Raw genomic sequence first — 25,615 nt, 5'->3', positions numbered from 1 at the left:
TTCTGTTTGAGTGACATTTTTGGTTTTCTTGCTGGGGAACGTAACACAACGTAACACAGCATCAAAATAAACAGGCAACACAATTAGAATGCTCACCACTTATTGAGGCGTAGGCCTTCTTCAATAAAGTGATCCGACGAGGTGCTAAGAGGGAGACAAATTTAATGTCATTTTTATATTATTACTACACTAGTAATATAAGACAAACAGTTGGGCCTGACAAAGAATATTTCCTATCCAATCATGCTCTTTAATTGGAAATTCATAAATATGAATTGAATATGCCATAAATATAGTGTTACCTGGTTTAGGGATGAGCCCTTGGAAAGGTCTGCAAGAGACAAAGCTGTAATCTTAACATCAGTAAACCAAATACCAGGGAGAAAAGAAAAGTAGCAGTATTTTGTCCACTGAGGGTCGGTAGTTGAGTAGCCCTGCCGTATGCCTTATTTTCACAATCCCATGAAAAGTGAAGGAGAACTACCCACCTGGTGATGGTGAAGCAGATCTTGTCAGCTACCGCCAAGATCCTCTCCAGGTTTTGCGAGCCAAAGGTACACGGTTTCCTGAAAGGGATGCCAGGGGGCAGGCCCTCGATGATCACTGAGCCCGGGTTGCTCTTGATCCTCTTGTAAGGCACCTGGACCGGGTATTTTATGCCAAGTGCCTCCCCATACTTCCTGTTGAACAGGTCCTGGACCTGCTCTCTCAGGGTGTTGGCAAGGTCGATCCTGGACAACTTGGCCTCTAAGCTATCTGTTAACAGAACCACATGACTATATCAGATGAATGGATAAGTTTAATTTATTTCATAATATACACATTTTCAGCTTTTGGTATTTTATTAGGATCCCCATTAGCTGTTGCAATAGCAGCAGCTACTCTTCCTGGGGTCCACACAAAACATGAAACATGACATAATACAGAACATTAATAGACAAGAACAGCTCAAGGACAGAACTACATCAATTAAAAAATAAATGTAAAAAGGCATACATAGCCTACATATCAATACATACACACAAACTCTTTAGGTCAAATAGGGGAGAGGCGTTGTGCCGTGAGGTGTTGCTTTATCTGTTTTTTGAAAGCAGGTTTGCTGTTCATTTGAGCAACACATTAATGTTTCTTATAAAAAGAAGTGATGCAGTCAGTCTCTCCTCAACTCTTAGGCAAGAGAGACTGGCATGCATAGTATTAATACAGTGAGGGAAAAAAGTACTTGATCCCCTGCTGATTTTGTACGTTTGCCCACTGACAAAGAAATGATCAGTCTATAATTTTAATGGTAAGTTTCTTTGAACAGTGAGAGACAGAATAACAACAAAAAAATCCATAAAAACGCGTCTGGCTCCCAGGTGTCTTATATACAGGTAACAAGCTGAGATTAGGAGCACACTCTTAAAGGGAGTGCTCCTAATCTCAGCTTGTTACCTGTATAAAAGACACCTGTCCACAGAAGCAATCAATCAGATTCCAAACTCTCCACCATGGCCAAGCCCAAAGAGCTCTCCAAGGATGTCAGGGACAAGATTGTAGACCTACACAAGGCTGGAATGGGCTACAAGACCATCGCCAAGCAGCTTGGTGAGAAGGTGACAACAGTTGGTGCGATGATTCGCAAATGGAAGAAACACAAAAGAACTGTCAATCTCCCTTGGCCTGGGGCTCCATGCAAGATTTCACCTTGTGGAGTTGCAATGATCATGAGAACGGTGAGGAATCAGCCCAGAACTACACGGTAGGATCTTGTCAATGATCTCAGGGCAGCTGGGACCATAGTCACCAAGAAAACAATTGGTAACACACTACGCCGTGAAGGACTGAAAGCCTGCAGCGCCCGCAAGGTCCCCCTGCTCAAGAAAGCACATATACATGCCCGTCTGAAGTTTGCCAATGAACATCTGAATGATTCAGAGGACAACTGGGTGAAAGTGTTGTGGTCAGATGAGACCAAAATGGAGCTCTTCGGCATCAACTCAACTCGCCGTGTTTGGAAGAGGAGGAATGCTGCCTATGACCCCAAGAACACCATCCCCACCGTCAAACATGGAGGTGGAAACATTATGCTTTGGGGGTGTTTTTCTGCTAAGGGGACAGGACAACTTCACCGCATCAAAGGGACAATGGACGGGGCCATGTACCGTCAAATCTTGGGTGAGAACATCCTTCCCTCAGCCAGGGCATTGAAAATGGGTCGTGGATGGGTATTCCAGCATGACAATGACCCAAAACACATGGCCAAGGCAACAAAGGAGTGGCTCAAGAAGAAGCACATTAAGGTCCTGGAGTGGCCAAGCCAGTCTCCAGACCTTAAACCCATAGAAAATCTGTGGAGGGAGCTGAAGGTTCGAGTTGCCAAACGTCAGCCTCGAAGCCTTAATGACTTGGAGAAGATCTGCAAAGAGGAGTGGGACAAAATCCCTCCTGAGATGTGTGCAAACCTGGTGGCCAACTACAAGAAACGTCTGACCTCTGTGATTGCAAAACATGACTTAGTGCTTGGTGGCAAAACCCTTGTTGGCAGAGGGGTCAAATACTTATTTCCCTCATTAAAATGCAAATAAATGTATAACATTTTTGACATGCGTTTTTAAAAAAAAACATTTTTTTAATGTTATTCTGTCTCTCACTGTTCAAATAAACCTACCATTAAAATTATAGACTGATCATTTCTTTGTCAGTGGGCAAACGTACAAAATCAGCAGGGGATCAAATACTTTTTTCCCTCACTGTATCACCCCTCTGATTACAATGAACAGCAAGATGTGCCGCTCTGTTCTGGGCCAGCTGCAGCTTAACTAGGTCTTTCCATGCTGCCCTCGACCATAAAACTAGACAATAATCAAGATAAGACACAACTAGAGCCTGCAGAACTTGCTTTTTATATGTTATTTATATATATTTTTTCTATATGTTTTGGCCATGACAGTTTACAATCTAAGGTAACGCCAAGTAATTTAGTCTCCTCAACTTGTTCAACAGCCACACCATTCATTGCCAGATTCAGCTGAGGTCTAGTACTTAGAGAGTGATTTGTATCAAATTCAATGCTCTTAGTTTTAGAGTTCAGGACCAGTTTATTACTGGCCACCCATTCCAAAACAGACTGCAACTCTTTGTTAAGGGTTTCAGTGACTTCATTAGCTGTGGTTGCTGATGCGTATATGTTTAATCATCAGCATACATGGACACACATGCTGTGTTTAATGCCAGTGGCAGGTCATTGGTAGAAAATAGTAGAGGGCCTAGAGAGCTGCCCTGCGGTACACCACACTATACATGTTTGACATTATAGAAGCTTCCATTAAATAAAACCCTTTGAGTTCTATTAGATAGATAGCTCTGAATCCACGATATGGCAGAGGTTGAAAAGCCATAACACATACATTTATTCAACAACAGGTTATGGTCAATAATATCAAAGGCTGCACTGAAATCTAACAGTACAGCTCCCACAATCTTCTTCTTATTAATTTACTTCAACCAATCATCAGTCATTTGTCAGTGCAGTACATGTTGAGTGCCCTTCTCTATAAGCATGCATTAATTTGTTTACAGAGAAATATAATTGTATTTGGTCAAACACAATTCTTTCCAACAGTTTGCTAAGAGCTGGCAGCAAGCTTATAGGTCTGCTGTTAGAACCAGTAAAGGCCGCTTTACCACTCTTGGGTAGTGGAATTACTTTGGCTTCCCTCCAGGCCTGAGGACAAATACTTTCCTCTTGGCTCAGATTAAAAATAAGACAGATAGGAGTGGCTATAGAGTCAGCTACCATCCTCAGTAGCTTTCCATCAAAGTTGTCAATGCCAGGAGGTTTGTCATTATTGATCGTTAACAATAATTTTCCCACCTTTCCACACTAACTTTACAAAATTCCAACTTGCAATGCTTTTCTTCCATCATTAGTTTTTTTTATGCATGCGCACAATGGCTCACTTTTGGTTGTTGGCATTTCCTGCCTAAGTTTGCCCACTTTGCCAATGGCAACATCAAATGGTTTTGTGATAAAAAATCCATCTGACTAAAAGATGGAGTTGAATTTGTCTTTCTGCCCATAATTTTATTTGAAGTACTCACGTTTTTTTTCCATCATTGATCATTGATCTTGGCTTCATAATACATTTTCTTCTTCTTTTTGTTGAGTTTAGACATATAATTTCTCAATTTGCAGTAAGTAAGTCAGTCAGATGTGCAGCCAGACTTTTTAGCCACTCCTACAGTTTTTCAATTCCTCATCAACCCACAAAGCCTTAACAGTTCTAACAGTCAGTTTCTTAACAGGTGCATGTTTATCAATAATTGGAAGAAGCAATTTCATAAATTCCTCAAGTGCAGCATCTGGATGCTCCTTATTAATCACATCAGACCAACAAATATTCTTTACATCATCCACATAAGAGTGACTGCAAAATATTTTACACTATTTTAGGCCCAGCTTTTGGAACTTTGTCTTTCCTGGATATAGCCACAATATTGTGATCACTCTATCCAATGGGTACAGATACAGCTTTAGCAGTGGTGTAAAGTACTTAAGTAAAAATACTTGAAAGTTCTACTTAAGTAGTATTTGCAGCTATCTGTACTTTACTAACTTTTACTTTTACTTCACTACATTCCTAAAGAAAATGAAGTACTTTGTACTCCATACAGTTTCCCTGACACCAAAAAGTACGTGTTACATTTTGAATGCTTAGCAGGACAGAAAATGGTCTAATTCGCACACTTATCAAGAGAACATCCCTGGTCATCCCTACTTCCTCTGATCTGGCGGACTTACTAAACACAAATTATTTGTTTTTAAATTATGTCTGAGTGTTGGAGTGTGACCCTGGCTATCAGTAAAAAAAAAAAAAATGTTTAAATGTTGCTGTCTGGTTTTGCTCAATATAAGGAATTTTAGATTATTCATACTTTTACTTTTGATACTTAAGTATATTTTAGCAACTACATTTACTTTTGATGCTTCAGTATATTTAAAACCAAATACATTTAGACTTTTACTCAAGTAGTATTTTACTGGGTGACTTTCACTTTTACTTGAGTCATTTTCTATTAAGGTATCTTTACTTTTACTCAAGTATGACAATTTAGTACTTTTCCACCACTGAGCTTTAGAACAAAGTTCTACATTATTAGTAAAAATGTGATCAATACATGTGGATGATCTTGTTCCTGTAGTGTTTGTAAACACCCTGGATGATTAATAACTTGAACGAGATTACAGGCACTGGTTACAGTGAGAAGCTTCCTCTTGAGTGGACAGCTTGATGAAAATCAGTCACTATTCAGGTCCCCAAGAAAGTAGACCTCCCAGTTTACATCACATACGCTATTAAGCATTTGACACATATTATTTAGATACTGACTGTTAGCACTTGGTGGCCTATAGCCACAGCCCAAAAGAAAATGCTTTAGATGTGCCAAGTAAACCTGCAACCACAACACTTCAATAACACTTGACATAAGATATTTTCTAAGCATTACAGGCATATGGCTCTGAATATATACAGCAACACCTCCCCCATAAACATTTCTGTATCTTCTATAGATAGCTTGAAGCTGAATTGCAGCATTTAAATAGCACTTCTCTTATTTTTAAGTGACAACAAGCAAGAGGAAAAACAAATCCTAATCAGGACTCCATAAGTACTCGACTATGTATTGCTCAAAGTATTGGAGGGCAAAGTAATCTACTGATATTGGCTCAAGTATTTGGTCTCTGTCACGTGGCAAGGGCAAGGGTCACTATGGCAAGGGTCATTTGCCATAGTAGAATGGTCAGGGCATGGCAGGGGGGTTGTTTTGTGTGTTTTGGGGTTTTTGTTTCTAGGGGAATTTGTTCTAGTTTTCTATTTCTATGTTTCGTTTTCCATGTTTGGCCGAGTATGGTTTCCAATAGGAGGCAGGTGTCTTTCGTTGTCTCTGATTGGAAGCCATACTTAGGCAGCCTGTTTTCCTTTGGGTTTTGTTGGTGGTTACTTTCCGTTTAGTTGTTGTACCTGACGGAACTGTTGAGCGTTTGTTATTTTGTTGTTTGAAGTGCATTCATTAAAATCTAAAGATGAGCACTATACACGCTGCGCCTTGGTCTAATCCTTTCGACGACTGTGACAGTCTCCCTGTTACCTGAGAAGCCTGGTCTCTTCGAATCGGCCCCTGCATCTTCTGTCAAAGCATCTTTGGAGTCTAGGTCTGTGGAAAAAATATATCAGCAGAGTTGTCTAAACTTGCAGTGAATACATCCAGTTCACCAGATCTATCTAAAAGCCACATTGAAAAATATGGATCCTAACCACTGGTTCCACCGTGGAATTACCAGTTAATTCTAATTAATTACAGCGTTAATAATATTTAATTACTGAGTAAATTGTAATTCTATGCGCTCAACATTTGTAAGCTAAGGGTTGCTTGAAGATTTGCTCACTGGGGTAATGGACAATCATGCCCCAGTAAGAAAGAGTATAGTTGGGGCTCGTCCATCTCCATGGATTGATGGATGAACTGGGTGAGGCATTCTCTCAAAGAAATATGGCAAAAGTCTTAGCATCCAAATCTAAACTAGAAATTGATTGACAGAATTATAGAACACTATGTAATTAGGCAGCTAAATTAAATCGTAAAAGGTATAAAATAGAGTTAAGGGCTTACTTGGTACATCTATCTCATCATACCCATCTAGTGTGGAGATTGACAGGAGAACAATAACAAAACCAGCTGATATTGCCAATCATTTTGCAGATTTATTTTTACAAATGTATTTACTGAGCGATAATGTAAACACCCATTATTCCAAACAAGCTATTGTCCAATAGATTGATGATTATATTTTGAGCAAAAAAAATGCTATTTTAATCTACAAAGCTGTAAGTAGAGGAGTTGTTAAAACTTCTTAAGGACAGACGTTCCGCTAGCGGAACGCCTCACCAATATCCAATGGTAGAGCGTGGCGCGAAATACAAATACCTCAAAAATGCTATTACTTCAATTTCTCAAACATATGACTATTTTACACCATTTTAAAGACAAGACTCTCGTTAATCTAACCACATTGTCCGATTCCAAAAAGGCTTTACAGCGAAAGAAAAACATTAGATTATGTCAGCAGAGTACCCAGCCAGAAATAATCACACAGCCATTTTCAAAGCAAGCATATAATGTCACAAAAACCAAAACCACAGCTAAATGCAGCACTAACCTTTGATGATCTTCATCAGATGACACTCCTAGGACATTATGTTATACAATACATGCATGTTTTGTTCAATCAAGTTCATATTTATATCAAAAACCAGCTTTTTACATTAGCATGTGATGTTCAGAACTAGCATACCCACCGCAAACTTCCGGTGAATTTACTAATTTACTCATGATAAACGTTCACAAAAAACATAACAATTCTTTTAAGAATTATAGATACAGAACTCCTTTATGCAATCGTTGTGTCAGATGTTAAAATAGCTTTTCGGCGAAAGCACATTTTGCAATATTCTGAGTACATAGCCCGGCCATCACGGCTAGCTATTTTGACACCCACCAAGTTTGGGACAACCTAAACTCAGAATTACTATTAGAAAAATTGGATTACCTTTGCTGTTCTTCGTCAGAATGCACTCCCAGGACTTCACTGGACCTCTACGGTCCAGTGTTTCCCGCTCCTCGCACTAGCCTTGAAGTGCGTGTCTCCAGTCTGATACCTCCAGTACCAGCACCACACACTAGGCTTCCAGTGCGTCAGCCCAGACAGCCTTCAGTCAGGAACCGGGTGAGACGGCCTTCAGTCAGGAACCGGGTGAGACGGCCTTCAGTCAGGAACCGGGTGAGACGGCCTACAGCCCGGAACCGAGTGAGACGGCCTACAGCCCGGAACCGAGTGAGACGGCCTACAGCCCGGAACCGAGTGAGACGGCCTACAGCCCGGAACCGAGTGAGTCGGCCTACAGCCCGGAACCGAGTGAGTCGGCCTACAGCCCGGAACCGAGTGAGTCGGCCTACAGTCCAGAGCTCCCAGAGCCCAGTCCAGGGTCTTCAGTGACTGGCCTCAGGCAGAGGTATGCAGTGGGGGTGGTTTGGTCCGGGAGGGGATTAAGGCCTGAGCCTAAGCCGCCTCCACTGTAGGAGGTTTGGGGGATGGGGGGGGGTGTAGCACAGGAGCCGTCAGCGACGGCAGCCACCCTCCCTTTAGTTTAGGGGATTTATTTTTATTTTGGGGTGATTTTTGTTTTATTTGTGTGAGGTGCATCCGGGGTCTGCACCTTTGGGGAGGGGGTACTGTCACATCCTGACCAGTATAGGGGTTATTTGTTATTGTAGTTTGGTCAGGACGTGGCAGGGGGTATTTGGTTTATGTGGTTTGGGGTGTGTGTCTATGTAGAGGGGTGTTTGATTTATGTATTCTGGGGTTTTTGGGCACTGTTCTATGTTAGTGTATTTCTATGTTCTGTCTAGTCTAGTCTATTTCTATGTTTAGTTTATTGGGGTTGGACCTTCAATTGGAAGCAGCTGGTTATCGTTGCTTCTGATTGAAGGTCCTATAATTAGGAGTTTGTTTTCATAGGTTTTTTGTGGGAGATTGTGCTGTGTATAGCTATGTGCCTTACCGGCCTGTTATTCGTCGTTGTGTTTTTGTGTATGTGTTTGTTTTGGTTTACCTTCTTTGTCCATTTAATAAAAGAAGATGAGTGCACATATTCCTGTTGCGTTTTGGTCCACTCTACCCTACGACAACCGTGACATTCTACTTCAACGACAAATGTTGTTTTGGTTCCAAATAATCCATAGTTATATCCAAATACCTCCGTTTTGTTCGCACGTTCAGGTCACTATCTGAAGGGTGACGCGCAAGCACATTTCGTGTGAAAAAATGTCAAAACATTCCATTACCGTACTTCGAAGCATGTCAAACGCTGTTTAAAATAAATTTTTATGCTATTCTTCTCGTAAAATAGCGATAATATTACAACCGGGCGACGTTGTATTCATTCAAAGGCTGAAAGAGAAAAATTTAGAATTCTCGTGAATGCGCCACTCAGTCTCACTGTTCCCAGGCTGACCACTAACAAACTCTCCTGCTGTTCTTCGCCCAGAGACAGAAGACACCCCATTCCACTTTCTGGCGCCTTCTGAGAGCCAATGGAAGCCTTAGAAAATGTCACGTTACAGCACAGATGCTGTATTTTCGATAGAGATGCTACAGAAGGACAACGAATAGTCAGACAGGGCACTTCCTGTATGGAATCTTCTCAGGTTTTGGCCTGCCATATGAGTTCTGTTATACTCACAGACACCATTCAAACAGTTTTAGAAACTTTAGAGTGTTTTCTATCCAAATCTACTAATTATACGCATATTCTAGTTTCTGGCAGGAGTAGTAACCAGATTAAATCAGGAACATTTTTTATCCGGCCGTGAAAATACTGCCCCCTATCCCAAACAGGTTAAACCTATTGAAGCCATTACCCAATGGTAAATCCATTTTTTACTTTGCTATGCTGCTCCCCAGATAGCAGCTCCACTGAAATGCAGTGGCAAGAAAAAGTATGTGAACCCCTTGTAATTACCTGGATATCTGCTTAAATTGGTTATCAAATTTGATCTGATCTTCATCTCAGTCACAACAATAAACAAAAATAGTGTGCTTAATCTAATAACACACAAATTCTTGTATTTTTCTTGTCAATATTGAATACACCATTTAAACATTCACAGTGTAGGTTGGAAAAAGTATGTGAACCCCTAGGCTAATGACTTCTCCAAAAGCTAATTGGAGTCAGGAGTCAGCTAACCTGGAGCCCAATCAATGAGACAAAATTTGAGTTTGCTATTCACAAGAAGCATTACCTGATGTGAACCATGCCTTGAACAAAAGAGATTTCAGATGACCTAAGATTAAGAATTGTTGACTTGCATAAATCTGGAAAGGGTTACAAAAGTATCTCTAAAAGCCTTGATGGTCATTATTCCACGGTAAGACAAACTGTCTATAAATGGAGAAAGTTCAGCACTGTTGCTACTCTCCCTAGGAGTGGCCGTCCTGCAAAGATGACTGCAAGAGCACAGCACAGAACGCTCAAGGCGGTTAAGAAGAATCCTAGAGTGTCAGCTAAAGACTTAGAGAAATCTCTGGAACATGCTAACATCTCTGACAAGTCTACGATACGTAAAACACTAAACAAGGATGGTGTTCATGGGAGGATACCACAGATGAAGCCACTGCTGTCTAAAAAAAACATTGCTGCACATCTGAAGTTTGCAAAAGTGCACCTGGATGTTCCACAGCGCTACTGGCAAAATATTCTGTGGAAAGATGAAACTACAGTTGAGTTGTTTGGAAGGAAGACACAACACTATGTGTGGAGAAAAAAAGGTACAGCACATCAATATCTCATCCCAACTGTAAAATATGGTGGAGGGAGCATCATGGTTTGGGGCTGCTTTGATGCCTCAGGGCCTGGACAGCTTGCTATAGGCGATGGAAAAATGAATTCCCATGTTTATCAAGACATTTTGTAGGAGAATGTAAGGCCAATTTAAGCTCAACAGAAATTGGGTGATGCAACAGGACAACGACCCAAAACACTGAAATAAATCAATAACAGAATGGCTTCAACACAATACATTTTTCCTTCTGGAGTGGCCCAGTCAGAGTCCTGACCTCAAACCATTCACACCAGACATCCCAAGAATATTGCTGTACTGAAACAGTTTTGTAAAAAGGAATGGTCCAAAATTCCTCCTGACCATTGTGCAGGTCTGATCCGCAACTACAGAAAACGTTTGGTTGAGGTTATTGCTGCCAAAGTAGGGTCAACCAGTTATTAAATCCAAGTGTTCACATACTTTTTCCACCCTGCACTGTGAATGTTTACACTGTGTTCAGTAAAGACATGAAAACATATCATTGTTTGTGTGTTATTAGTTTAAGCAGACTGTGTTTATCTATTGTTGTGACCTAGATGAAGTTCAGATCAAATTTCATGACCAATTTATGCAGAAATCCAGGTATTTCCAAAGGGTTCACATACTTTTTCTTGCCATGCTACATATTTAACTGGTCACTGGAAAAGGGGACATTTCCAAATGTATAGAAGCATGCTAAACTATGTCCAATCCCAAAAACAGCAAAGAACCCATTCCTGCCAATAGTCAACCAATCAGTCTACTCCCTTCACTCAGTAAGATATTGGAGGGTATTTTGAGTAGACAAATATGGGAGTATATGGAAAAGAATGATCTGATCACAGCCAATCAGCATGCTTATCGCAAAAACCATTCCACTACCACTGCATTGGTTGACATGACTGACCAGTGGCTCAACGCTATGGATAATGGCAGGTTTGTCGATTTACTATTTTTAGATTTATGTGCAGCATTTGATTTAGTGGCTCATTAAATAATTTAGACAAAATTATTGCATTATGGGTTTAAGGAGGCAGCATTGAATTGGGTACAGTCATATCTAACTGACAGGAAACAGTCCACCTATTTCAATGGGTCGTTTTCTTCCACTCATACTTTAAGCTGTGGAATACCGCAGGGCAGTTGCCTTGGGCCCCTTCTTTACTTCCTTATGCCTTATCTGAAACTCAAGCTACTATATTTGATTCTACAATTTATACAGCAAGACAATTGGTTCAACAGGTTCAGCAAGCTCTACAAGTAGATCTGGGAAATATCAGGGAGTGGGTTTGCCAGAACAAACTTGTTTTGAAAACCAAGGTTATGTTGGTCTGTTCCACCAGGAAAAGGCCAACACAGCATGGGATACAATTAAGTATGGGGGGAGTAAAAATTGAGGAAGTGTCAGAAGCCAAACTACTAGGGATGCAGCTAGACAACTGTTTATCATGGTCGTCTCACATAACTCATCTATTTAAAAAAAAACATGCATGCATGCATGCATGCATGATAGCTAAATATTTACTGGGAAAGATTCTTAAGCAAACAACCCAAGCATGTTTTATTTATTTTACCAGGTAAGTTAACACGTTCTCATGTACAGCAACGACCTGGGGAATAGTTACAGGGGAGAGGGATGAAAGAGCCAATTGTAAGCTAGGGATGATTAGGTGACCATGATGGTATGAAGGATAGCTTGAGAATTTAGCCAGGACACCAGGGTTAACACCCCTATTCTAACAATAAGTGCCATGGGATCTTTAATGACCTCAGAGAGTCAGGACACCCATCCCTGGTGCATTGGGATATTTTTTAGACCAGAGGAAAGAGTGCCTCCTACTGGCCCTCCAACACCACTTCCAGCAGCATCTGGTCTCCCATCCAGGGACTGACCAGGGCCAACCCTACTTAGCTTCAGAAGCAAGCCAGCAGTGGGATGCAGGATGGTATGCTGCTGGTATTAATTGGGAGTCAGGTGAACTACTGTTCTGTTGTCTAGGGAAATGTATCAGCAAGTGAAATTAGGAGGCTGCAGATTGCACAGAACAAAGCAGCAAGGATTGTTTTAAGGTGCAGATATGGTTCTTCTGTTGTAGTCATGCACAATGCTCTTGGTTGGTCATCTATCAACAAGATAATTGAAAAAACATGCTAATTTTATTTCACAATGTACACCATTTAAAACGGCCAAACTCCATTCACAACAGTATTCCGTTGGTAAGAGACAGACATTCAGTAAATACTAGGAATAGATTGTCCACCATCTACGTTTTATACAGACAGAAGAGACAAATAGGCTAAATAACATTGAGATTCAGAGCAATAAAGAAATGGTAAAATTTTTATCTGAGCAAACCAGAAACCTTTCAATATATAAATTCAAACAATACTTTAGAACCATTTAAATATAATACATTTAATGGTTGTGCAGGACTATGGTTGATGAAGGAATCAATCTATACATTTCAGACTGTTAGAGTATACATTCTCTCTTTCTCCCCTGACTCTCTGTCTATCTCCCCCTTTGAATCCCATGCTGTCACAGTCACCAGCCCATTCAAGCTTAACATCCTTATAATTTATCGCCCTCCAGGTTCCCTTGGAGAGTTCATCAATGAGCTTGACGCCTTGATAAGTTCCTTTCCTGAGGATGGCTCACCCCTCACAATTCTGGGTGACTTTAACCTCCCTACGTCTACCTTTGACTCATTCCTCTCTGCCTCCTTCTTTCCACTCCTCTCCTCTTTTGACCTCACCCTCTCACCGTCCCCCCCTACTCACAAGGCAGGCAATACGCTTGACCTCATCTTTACTAGATGCTGTTCTTCTACTAATCTCACTGCAACTCCCCTCTCTGACCACAACCTTGTATCCTTTTCCCTCTCGCTCTCCTCCAACACTACTCACTCTGCCCCTACTCAAATGGTACTGCGCTGTCGCAACCTTCGCTCTCTCTCTCCTGCTACTCTCTCCTCTTCCATCCTATCATCTCTTCCCTCAGCTCAATCCTTCTCCAACCAATCTCCTGATTCTGCCTCCTCAACCCTCCTCTCCTCCCTTTCTGCATCCTTTGACTCTCTATGTCCCCTATCCTCCCGGCCGGCTCGGTCCTCCCCTCCTGGTCCGTGGCTTGACGACTCATTGCGAGCTCACAGAACAGGGCTCCGAGCAGCCGAGCGGAAATGGAGGAAAACTAGCCTCCCTGCGGACCTGGCATCTTTTCACTCCCTCCTCTCCACATTTTCTTCCTCTGTTTCTGCTGCTAAAGCCACTTTCTACCACTCTAAATTCCAAGCATCTGCCTCTAACCCTAGGAAGCTCTTTGCCACCTTCTCCTCCCTCCTGAATCCCCCCCCACTCCTCTCTCTCTGCGGATGACTTTGTCAACCATTTTGAAAAGAAGGTTGACGACATCCGATCCTCGTTTGTTAAGTCAAACGACACCGCTGGTCCTGCTCACATAGCCCTACCCTATGCTTTGACCTCTTTGTCCCCTCTCTCTCCAGATGAAATCTTGCGACTTGTGACGGCCGGCCGCCCAACAACCTGCCCGCTTGACCCTATCCCCTCCTCTCTTCTCCAGACCATTTCCGGAGACATACTCCCTTAACTCACCTCGCTCATCAACTCATCCTTGACCGCTGGCTACGTCCCTTCTGTCTTCAAGAGAGCGAGAGTTGCACCCCTTCTCAAAAAACCTACACTCGATCCCTCCGATGTCAACAACTACAGACCAGTATCCCTTCTTTCTTTTCTCTCCAAAACTCTTGAGCGTGCAGTCCTTGGCCAGCTCTCTTGCTATCTCTCTCAGAATGACCTTCTTGATCCAAATCAGTCAGGTTTCAAGACTGGTCATTCAACTGAGACTGCTCTCCTCTGTGTCACGGAGGCTCTCCGCACTGCTAAAGCTAACTCTCTCTTGTCTGCTCTCATCCTTCTAGACTTATCTGCTGCCTTTGATACTGTGAACCATCAGATCCTCCTCTCCACCCTCTCCGAGTTGGGCATCTCAGGCGCGGCTCACTCTTGGATTGCGTCCTACCTGACAGGTCGCTCCTACCAGGTGGCGTGGCGAGAATCCGTCTCCGCACCACGTGCTCTCACCACTGGGGTCTCCCAGGGCTCAGTTCTAGGCCCTCTCCTATTCTCGCTATACACCAAGTCACTTGGCTCTGTCATATCCTCACATGGTCTCTCCTATCATTGCTACGCAGACGACACACAATTAATCTTCTCCTTTCCCCCTTCTGATAACCAGGTGGTGAATCGCATCTCTGCATGTCTTGCAGACATATCAGTGTGGATGACGGATCACCACCTCAAGCTGAACCTCGGCAAGATGGAGCTGCTCTTCCTCCCGGGGAAGGACTGCCCGTTCCATGATCTCGCCATCATGGTTGACAACTTCATTGTGTCCTCCTCCCAGAGTGCTAAGAGCCTTGGCGTGACCCTGGACAACACCCTGTCTTTCTCCGCTAACATCAAGGCGGTGACCCGATCCTGTAGGTTCATGCTCTACAGCATTCGCAGAGTACGACCATGCATCACACAGGAAGCGGCGCAGGTCCTAATCCAGGCACTTGTCATCTCCCGTCTGGATTACTGCAACTCGTTGTTGGCGGGGCTCCCTGCCCGTGCCATTAAACCCCTACAACTCATCCAGAACGCTGCAGCCCGTCTGGTGTTCAACCTTCCCAAGTTCTCTCACGTCACCCCGCTTCTCCGCACACTCCACTGGCTTCCAGTTGAAGCTCGCATCTGCTACAAGACCATGGTGCTTGCCTACGGAGCTGTGAGGGGAACGGCACCTCCATACCTTCAGGCTATGATCAGGCCCTACACCCAAAGAAGGGCACTGCGTTCATCCACCTATGGCCTGCTCGCCTCCCTACCTCTGCGGAAGCACAGTTGCCGCTCAGCCCAGTCAAAACTGTTCGCTGCTCTGGCACCCCAATGGTGGAACAAGCTCCCTCACGACGCCAGGACAGCGGAGTCAATCACCACCTTCCGGAGACACCTGAAACCCCACCTCTTTAAGGAATACCTGGGATAGGATTAAGTAATCCTTCTAACCCCCCCCTACCCTCCCCCCCAAAAAAGATATAGATGTACTATTGTTAAGTGGTTGTTCCACTGGATATCATAAGGTGAATGCACCAATTTGTAAGTCGCTCTGGATAAGAGCGTCTGATAAATTACGTAAATGGAAATGTATTTATCGGGTCAATATGTCAGTGTATTATGTTTGTTTGTAACAGTGTGTTACATGTGAAAATGTAATCGTATTATAAATTGTATTTTAACGTTTAAGGACTCTTGGAAAATTAGTCCAAATTAGGACTAAAGTAAAATAAAATAGGAGGGCTTGGCTCATTTACACTCAGTCAATTCAGGAATGAACTGACATTTAACTAATTTAGTTTGTAAACGTACTATTTTTAACAGTAAATAATTATATTAACTGTGATATAATTATTAAATCAACTGGCATTTAGAATGAAGATGTATTCACCTGAATCACAGGCCGGGAAAGGAGGCGTCTCTAGCTTGACTTGATCTGTTAAAAGTTCTGGCCTGGATAGGAAACCACAACAAAACATGGTTAGAACATCATAAAGAAAGGGTAACCTGTTGTCCTTTATTCCTGCACCAACATATACAACGTTTCACCTATATCCTCTTCATACAACAGCAATTCACAGACTAGGGCCATGTTCCAGGCTGACTACACTTTCGATGCCTTCCATTTCTCACAACGCCTGGACAGGTGTTGAACATATCAGTTAACTACATCATATTATATAGCAGTCTGATGCCGACTGCGTAGTTGATGACGCAACCGTTGGTTGATGTAATAAAATGTCAGCAATGTAGTCAGCCTGGAACGTAGTCAGCCTGGAACGTGACCAAGACCATGGGCGCGTCACAATGATCCCTCCTTCCTCCTGAAGTATACACTCGTTCACTACTCCCCACAATTTAAAAGCATTGGATTGGTGTAGGCATTGGCTTAAGGGTTTCCATATACCAGTCCATTCCCTTCAAATCAATGAAGGGACATGGACAAGTGGAAGCTTCCGGAGAAACGAGAGATTATTGGGATGCACTCCTTGATTGACTTGCGGAGGTTCTTTCCCCTATGTGACAATGTATGATCTCTGACCTTTTGATGACAAACTGAATCTGACTGCCAACGGCCAGGATCTTGCGCAGCTTGGCCGCTCCGAAACAGTTGGGTCTGCGGAAAGCCACACCGTCCGGTAGCCCTGTGACACACAGCTCCTCTGGGTACATCTGAAACTTGGAGTAGGGCACCTTCGCAGGTTCAAGTAGTCCAAGCGCCTCGGCTACAGAAAGAAAGGGTGGGATGGAAAATGGAGAGAGGAATACAGGTGAATTATTTTATGCAAAAGACTATGCTGCTCAGTACTTAACTATTCCCAGGATGGTCAAATAGATTTTTAGGAGAATCATTGCTTTCTCTGTGACACCTTAAAAAGGCTAGAAAATAATATGGCTGTGAAGAAACGGTTGATTAAGTCTGTGTAATTTATGATTTAGTGCTCGAGTCAGTTTCTCTTGCTTGGCCAGTCTGAACATTGAGCGTGCAGGTAAGTGCATTGGGTAACTTACCGTACTTAGTGCTGAATATGCTTTCCACTTGCCTCCGAAGCTGGAGGATCATTTCACCTATGTCCTCAGCGATACTACCTGTCAGGAAAAATGAAAATGAAGAGAAATGTTTAAGAGGGTTTTATTCAGAGCTGAAAGAAAGAACACGATTAGTGAATGTGTCTGAATCAGTCTAAATCAACCATGGGTCCTGAAAGTGAAAACAGTTGAACTAAGCTAATGAGGCATTTACTCTGAACAAAAATATAAACACAACAATTTCAATTTACTACAGTTAATTTAAGGAAATCAGTCAATTGAAAAATTCATTAGGCCCCAATCTATGGATTACACATGACTGAGAATACAGATATACATCTATTGGTCACAGATACCTTTTTTTTAAGTAGGGGCGTGGATCAGAAAACCAGTCAGTATTTGGTATGACCAACATTTTCCTCATGCAGCGCGACACATTTCCTTCGCATAGAGTTGTTCAGGCTGTTGATTGTGGCCTGTGGAACACGCTATCATACACGTCGGTACAAAGCATCCCAAACATGCTCAATGGATGACATGTATGGTGAGTATGCAGGCCATGGAAGAACTGGGACATTTTCTTCTTCCAGGAATTGTGTACAGATCCTGGCGACATGGGGCCGTGCATTATCATGCTGAAACATGAGGTGATGGCAGTGGAACAATGGGCCTCAGGATCTCGTCACGGTATATGTGTGCATTCAAATTGCCATTGACAAAATGCAATTGCCCCCACTGCCACCATGGGGCACTCCATTCACAATGTTGACATCAGCAAACAACTCGCCCACACAACACCATACACGCTGTCTGCCATCTGCCCGGTATAGTTGAAACCAGGATTCAGTGTGAAGAGCACACTTTACCAGTGTGCCAGTGGCCATCGAATGTGAGCATTTGCCCAATTAAGTTGGTTAAGACCCTGGTGAGTACGACAAGCACGTAGATGAGCTTCCCTGAGATGGTTTCTGACAGTTTGTGCAGAAATTCTTCAGTATTGCAAACCCAGTTTCATCAACTGTCTGGGTGGCTGGTCTCAGATGATCCCGCAGGTGAAGAAGCTGGATGTGGACATCCTGGTTTGGCGTGGTTACACTTGGTCTGCGGTTATGAGGTCGGTTGGATGTACTGCCAAATTCTTTAAAACAAGTTTGGAGGCGGCTTATGGTAGAAAAATGAACATTGAATTCTCTGGCGACAGCTCTGGTGGACATTCCTGCAGTCAGCATGCCAATTGCACACTCCTTCAAAACTTGAGATATCTGTGGCAATGTGTTGCGTGACAAAACTGCACATTTTAGAGTGGCCTTTTATTGTCTCCAGCACAAGGTGCACATGTGTAAGGATTATGCTGTTTAATCAGCTTCTTGTAATGCTACACCTGTTAGGTAGATTAATTATCTTTACAAAGGAGAAATGCTCCCTAACAGGGATGTAAACAAATTTGTGCACAACATTTTAGAGAAATAAGCTTTTGGTGTGCATGGAACATTTCTGGGATCTTTTATTTCAGCTAGAGGTCAACCGATTATGATTTTTCAGCGCCGATACCGATTGTTGGCGGACCAAAAAACCCCGCTACCGATTAATCGTGTCACGTCCTGACCATAGTAAGATGTTATTTTCTATGGTAGAGTAAATCAGGGTGTGACAGGGGGTGTTTTTCTATGTTTTGTATTTTCTATGTTCAGTTTCTAGTTTTGTATTTCTATGTTGGGTTTGTTTGGGATGACCTCCAATTAGAGGTAGCTGGTCCTCGTTGTCTCTAATTGGAGATCATACTTAAGTAGGGTTTTTTCCACCTGGGTTTGTGGGAGATTAGTTTTGAGTAGTGTCTGTTTCACCTCTGCGTCACGGTTTATTGTTTTTGTCATTCAAGTTAATTTATGTATTGCATAGTTTCACAGTATAAATAAAATGTGGAACGACACACACGCGACTGCTCATTCCTACGACAACCGTGAGAAATCGGCCGATTTTAATATATATATTTGTAATAATGACAATTACAACAATACTGAATGAAAACTTATTTTAACTTAATATAATACATCAATAAAATCAATTTAGTCTCAAATAAATAATGAAATATGTTCAATTTGGTTTAAGTAATGCAAAAACAAAGTGTTGGAGAAGAAAGTAAAAGTGCAATATGTGCCATGTAAAAAAGCTAACGTTTAAGTTGCTTGCTCAGAACATGAGAACATATGAAAGCTGGTGGTTCCTTTTAACCTGAGTCTTCAATATTCCCAGGAAATAAGTTTTAGGTTGTAGTTATTATAGGAATTATAGGACTATTTCTCTCTATACCATTTATATTTCATATACCTTTGACTATTGGATGTTCTTATAGGCACTTTAGTATTGCCAGTGTAACAGTATAGCTTCCGTCCCTCTCCTCGCCCCTACCTGGGCTCGAACCAGGAACACGTCGACAACAGCCACCCTCGAAGCATCGTTAACATCGCTCCACAAAAGCCTCTGCAAGGGGAACAACTACTTCTGGTCTCAGAGCGAGTGACGTCACCGATCGAAACACTATTAGTGCGCACCCCGCTAACTAGCTAGTCATTTCACATCGGTTACACCAGCCTAATCTCGGGAGTTGATAGGCTTGAAGTCATAAACAGCTCAATGCTTGAAGCACAGCGAAGAGCTACTGGCAAATACACTAAAGTGCTGTTTGAATGAATGCTTAAGAGCCTGCTGCTGCCTACCACCGCTCAGTCAGACTGCTCTATCAAATCATAGACTTAATTATAACATAATAACACAAGGAAATACGAGCCTTGGGTCATTAATATGGTCAAATCCGGAAACTATCATTTCGAAAACAAAACGTTTATTCTTTCAGTGAAATACGGAACCGTTCCGTATTTTATCTAACGGGTGGCATCCCTTAGTCTAAATATTGCTGTTACATTGCACAACCTTCAATGTTATGTCATAATTATGTACAATTCTGGCAAATTAATTACGGTCTTTGTTAGGAAGAAATGGTCTTCACAGTTTGCAACAAGCCAGGCAGCCCAAAACTGCTGCATATACCCTGACTCTGCTTGCACGGAACGCAAGAGAAGTGACACAATTTCCCTAGTTAAAAGAAATTCATGTTAGCAGGCAATATTAACTAAATATGCAGGTTTAAAAAGATATAGTTGTGTATTGATTTTAAAGAAAGGCATTGATGTTTATGGTTAGGTACACATTGGTGCAACGACAGTGCTTTTTTCGCGAATGCGCTTGTTAAATCATCACCCGTTTGGCGAAGTAGGCTGTGATTTGATGAGAAATTAACAGGCACCGCATCGATTATATGCAACCCAGGACAAGCTAGATAAACTAGTAATATCATCAACAATGTGTAGTTAACTAGTGATTATGTTAAGATTGATGGTTTTTTATAAGATAAGTTTAATGCTAGCTAGCAACTTACCTTGGCTTCTTGCTGCACTTGCGTAACAGGTAGTCAGCCTGCCACGCAGTCTCCTCGTGGAGTGTAATGTAATCGGCCACAATCGGTGTCCAAAAATGCAGATTACTGATTGTTATGAAAACTTGAAATCGGCCCTAATTAGTCAGCCATTCCGATTAATCAGTTGACCTCTAATTTCAGCTCATGAAACATGGGACCAACACTTTACATGTTGTGTTTATATCTTTGTTCAGTATATAAATTATATTAATCAAGAATTTATGTAACAATCACAGATAACACCTTTTAAAAATCAATCATTTGAAATGGAGGTTAGGCTTTGTCTATTGTAAGCCTACAGTGAATCCAACAGATAGATCTTAGGGAGAGGTTGCCAATCCTTCTGTACCTTCAGATGATCTTCTGAGGCCTTGCGAAGCTGGTTTAGGTGACAGTGCTTCAGTTTAAAGGAAGAGGGCAAAGAGGTGAGTAGGGTTGACAAGTTTCAAAGGTTTCACATAACTACTCTCGGTTCAGGCTACTGTATGTCGAGCCAAGAAATACTGTTTTGAATGAGACAAAGCCCAAACTACAGTAGAACCTCAAAGAATTACGGACTGACCGATCAACCAAACCGGCAATATCAAACCAGGAGGACATGTATTCAATGCAAAAACAGCACACTTCTTTAGGCTACAGACAAACGTAAATGTTGCTTATGTGCTAAAACATATCTACAGTATCTGGCTAAATATTAGAAAACACATGTAAATACGCAATCAATATTTTCTCAATGGTTTTAAGTGAATTTCAAAGTTCTGAACATTTCAGTTTTTCTGAATGACCACTATTTCCAAGCTGTTCATGTCTCTGAGGTCATATGGTAGCTTATTTGAGTAAAAAAAAAAAAGAGTAATACCAACAGCCAAAGTATGACTTTACATGTGCCATGGTGATAGGATGTTATCTGTATCTCTGTCTAGCATGACAATTGTGCACATTCATTGTGTCTCTCCATTGATAATAGCTCAAAGATAATTTATACATCTTTCAAAATACTGCAGAAAAAATTGCATGATATTTAAATAAACACTGAAATCTAGTGTCTATTTTCTGCACTTACCCGCGACTTCTTCCTTCATGATCATTGATGGAAAAGAAAACTTTAACAAAACATGAAAGCAACCAAAATAAAACAAACAAAATGTCTAAGGATCTAGACTAGAGGTTAATGTGGACACTTGAGTACCATTCTTTTTCTTTCCTCTTCTCTACAAATCTTCAAATATTGAATAACTGGGTTTTAACTCTAGCCTGGTCCCAGATCTGTTTGTTTTTGACAATGAGTGACACGGAGTTGACATGATAGCACAAACAGACTGGCACTCAGGCTAGTATATCTCTACAGCTATAGCACAACTTAGAATTGAGGTTAAGAAAAAGAGTGGTCCTTTGTAGCTCAGTTGGTGGTAGAGCATGGCGCTTGTAACGCCAGGGTAGTGGGTTCGATTCCCGTGACCACCCATAAGTAAAATGTATGCATGCGTGACTCTAAGTTGCTTTGGATAAAAGGCATATATTATTATCGCATGTAGTGTACTCAAGTGTTCTTAGTTACCTCGTGCTACTAAACTACAATAAGGGCTTGGGGAAGGGTGACTACGTTAAGGGACATAATTATCTCAGACTACTAAACTGGGTGTTCAGGTGTCTTAAAGGGACTCTAGACAAATCACAGGACTGGCAGAGATAGGGAGCATGAGAAACAGGCTAATTCTATACAGGGTTGGGCTGCAAGGGCTGGGGTTGAGACGAGAAGGTGTGTATGGTGAATATACTATACAACCAAACCTGAGACAGAGAGTCCAAATTTAAAACATACTCACAAACTGGACAAAATAAACCCAGGTTTGGTAAACGCTCCAATTTAAAAAATAAATACATTGAGGGTTGCTATTGCAGTGTTCTTACAAATAACCTTTAGACTACAAAACTGAAACTGCTCTAGATGTCTTGCAAAATGGTGTCATATGTTCCAATCCCAGTAAACAGATTCATTGGTGACCAATCTTTCTTTCAGTATGTTTTGTGGGAAAACAGGCTTGACTGTGAAATCTGTGTTTAATCTGAGGTATTGCTTATGGACACCAGCTCAAATACGCACAATCCATCAGATTCTAATGACACAAAAATGACACATCCAATGATGAAAGCCAATTAACATATATCATCAAAAATAGGATTAAAAATTATAAATCAAACTGATGGAAAGTGTCCAGAGCAGGCAGCCTACTACTTACTTAGTGTGCTACAGGTTTGGCAGAGACTCTGTGGGTGGGAGGTGGGACGTAAGGGGTGATACTGGGTACTAGTGACTGGGTGGAGTACGAAGTGTGAAAGGGGGGCAAGGAGACAGGGAGAGGGGAGTATCTGTGAAAAGTGGTTTCATACGTGTACTGGTAACCTAGCTCCCTAACAGAGGGAGAGAGCTTGTTGGCGGTGGTGGACCCAGGGTGGCGCCGGGCCTGGGCTGTCCTGATGCAACCGTGAGGTGGAGGGGACTGGGACGGAAGGTGAGGCTGCAGTTACCTGCGTGGGTCTCCAGGGAGCGGCAAGAAGCAGCCTGGGCTGGGGTGGCCACCACCACCACTGCTACAGCCGGGTCAGCATGAGACTCATTCGGCTCCTCCACTGAAACACTGGCATCTGGGGGAGGAGAACTGAGTATCTTAGGGACAGACAGCACGTTGTTAGGCTACTAGGTATCAAGACAGAGTCATGTGAAGGAGGAGAGAAAGTACCAGCCTGGTCCCAGATCTATTTGTGCTCTTGCCAACTCCACTGCTGTCATTGTCATGCCAAACATGTTTAAGACTGGGTTATGGTAAAATGCTAGAGTACTGGGCACAGAGGCAGGGTAACAGAAAGCAACTGTAGAGACAAATTCGGGGAGTGGTGAGAGTATAGGGTCAGGCAGGCTACAGAGTAGACCTTAGGTACATAGCAGGTAAGGGGAGAGGGGAACAGCCTCACAATACAAGGGGAACTATTAGGTCATTGTAAAGAGGAAATAATGTGTCAGGATCACAGCAGGTGCATGCATGCACACACACACACACACACACGTCCTAGCCCACACAGTCAAATCCAGTGGTGTTTTGATTGATTCCTGCTAGCATGTCGCATCTACTGCCTCTCAAAACACATTTAAATATTTCCAAGATTCACGACTCCCCAGATTTTATCTGGTTTAACAGCTAAAGCCATTTCAAATGTAATATAATAACAGAGGTGCACCACTTACCTGGTACAGTCACCTGGATGATTTCCCCATCTGGGGGCTCCGTTTTAATCTTTTTCAAGGGAATACAATCTCCCGAAGGCCCTAAAGGAGTAAGAGTAAAAACAGTTAATATGGCAAGGCAGCATCCCATATGGAACTCTATTCGCTATATAGTGCACTACTTTTGATCAGGGCCCATTGCGCTCTGGTCAAAGGTAGTGTACTATATAGGGAATAGGGTGTCATTTGGGACATAACCAGAAAGTGACATTTGAAATGCATCTATAAAATCCACTGTCACACATTCTGGGAGGAAGATCGGTTCAGTTTCAGATGGTTTAAGTTTTTCATTTGCAATTCCCAAGGGGTTACAGAGTGGATATGGAACGTGGAACGTATTTCTTGATGTTAGACTACCATAAAAAGGAGTGCCAACTTCAGAGTTCACGTCTTGGGTTCGCATTACAGTATTACTATAGTAGGCCATAGCATTGCCTTGTCACTTACCTGCTCCGAAGTCAGCCAATGGACTCACACAAGAGCTTGTAGATCTAAAAAGAAAAAGAAATCCTTTGAATGCACAAATTCGAATTATGACATTGAAATGAACTGGCATAGATAAATCGTGGTGTGTCACTTATTGTGGTACATCAGGCTATGGCCTTCCATTACAAGTGATGGACACGTAGCATTTACTGAAAGGATCTATCAATATATCAAAATGGGTTGAAAGGGTTGTTTGTATTGTCTTCTGATCTAATTGTCTTTTATATCTCTGGATGCAGATTGGGTAAGACAGGTGCGGAACAATCTCTGATGATTTCAAATAACATCTTGTGTCACTACACCCTCTACATTACTGACTGAGGCGTAGCCGTTGCATATATACCTGCTGCTGTGAGGATTGGTGACCAGCTCCAGTGCAGCCAACGGGACCCGGAGGTTGTCAGGGAAACCGTCCTCGGAGGTGGAGCCTATGTCATGCTTGCCCTCTTCCTTGGCCACCTTACCAGCAGCTTTGTGACACAACATAACAGAATCAATCAGATCAATCAATCAGATTATCCATGATGCACAGCAAGATATTACAACTAAACATACATGATATCAAAAGAAAAACAAGAACATGGCATTGTTAAATGGCATGCTAATGGCTCATTATAATCTGGGTGGTTCAAGCCCTGAATGCTTATTGGCTGAAAGCCGTGGTATATCAGACCGTATACCACAGGTATGAACAAAAATGACTTTTTACTCTTCTAATTATGTTGGTAACCAGTTTCTAATAACGATAAGGCACCTATGGGGTTTGTGGTATATGGCCAATATACCACAGCTAACGGCTGTATCCAGGCACTCTGCACTGCGTCGTGCCTAAGAATAGCCCTTAGCTGTGGTATATTGGCCATATACCACACCCCCTTGTGCCGAATTGCTGAAGTCTTACCCGTGAAAATCCTTTCATCAAACATTCTGGAATGAGAATAGAGATGGTCGTTATTGTTAATCAATGTGATTATTGATATTGGTCACAGTCAAATAGAAAGGGCCCCTGTAGTAAACTGTTGGTGAACATGTCAACAGGGGAACAAGATCAAACAGACATCTCTACACGGTCTGCAGGGTTCATGTCTGGGCCATCTTGAATAAACAACATTAATAACAACGCATATCAACAACAACACCAGGAGTGTATGACTCTTAGATAAAAATCGAATCTTCAGTCTGCTGGAATTATATTAACATTAATGACCATGTCGCCTTATGCATGAGCCATGCGCTGATGGCGGTGTTGACCCAAACTAAGCCTGTCGCCCCAATCTAAATGTATTTCATCACATGGGTTCAACAACAGTGAGACGTTG

The 25,615-nt window shown here is 42.2% G+C and overlaps 1 protein-coding gene across 3 annotated transcripts in view; it reads right to left on the bottom strand.

The window, feature by feature from the left end:
• gtf2ird1 (GTF2I repeat domain containing 1) overlaps nt 1-25,615 on the bottom strand; it is a 57,150-nt gene that overhangs the window by 10,851 nt on the left and 20,684 nt on the right. The window contains exons 10-22 of one of the 3 annotated variants that reach the window (XM_029699917.1): nt 25,198-25,223; nt 24,640-24,766; nt 24,258-24,301; nt 23,772-23,852; nt 23,057-23,173; nt 20,877-20,924; nt 17,035-17,112; nt 16,565-16,748; nt 15,914-15,975; nt 6,133-6,198; nt 489-756; nt 303-331; nt 97-144 (exon numbers count right to left, since the gene is read on the bottom strand). In XM_029699917.1, the coding sequence (XP_029555777.1) occupies nt 97-144; nt 303-331; nt 489-756; nt 6,133-6,198; nt 15,914-15,975; nt 16,565-16,748; nt 17,035-17,112; nt 20,877-20,924; nt 23,057-23,173; nt 23,772-23,852; nt 24,258-24,301; nt 24,640-24,766; nt 25,198-25,223 (1,178 nt within the window). The remainder of the gene's footprint in view (nt 1-96; nt 145-302; nt 332-488; nt 757-6,132; nt 6,199-15,913; nt 15,976-16,564; nt 16,749-17,034; nt 17,113-20,876; nt 20,925-23,056; nt 23,174-23,771; nt 23,853-24,257; nt 24,302-24,639; nt 24,767-25,197; nt 25,224-25,615) is intronic. The other 2 variants (XM_029699919.1, XM_029699918.1) reach the window with 2 other exon arrangements.

Source organism: Salmo trutta, chromosome 19 (genome assembly GCF_901001165.1).
Source record: "Salmo trutta chromosome 19, fSalTru1.1, whole genome shotgun sequence".
NCBI classification, from domain to species: domain Eukaryota; kingdom Metazoa; phylum Chordata; class Actinopteri; order Salmoniformes; family Salmonidae; genus Salmo; species Salmo trutta.
Note: the sequence above shows the minus strand (reverse complement) of the source record. Positions and strands in the feature narration are given on the sequence as shown.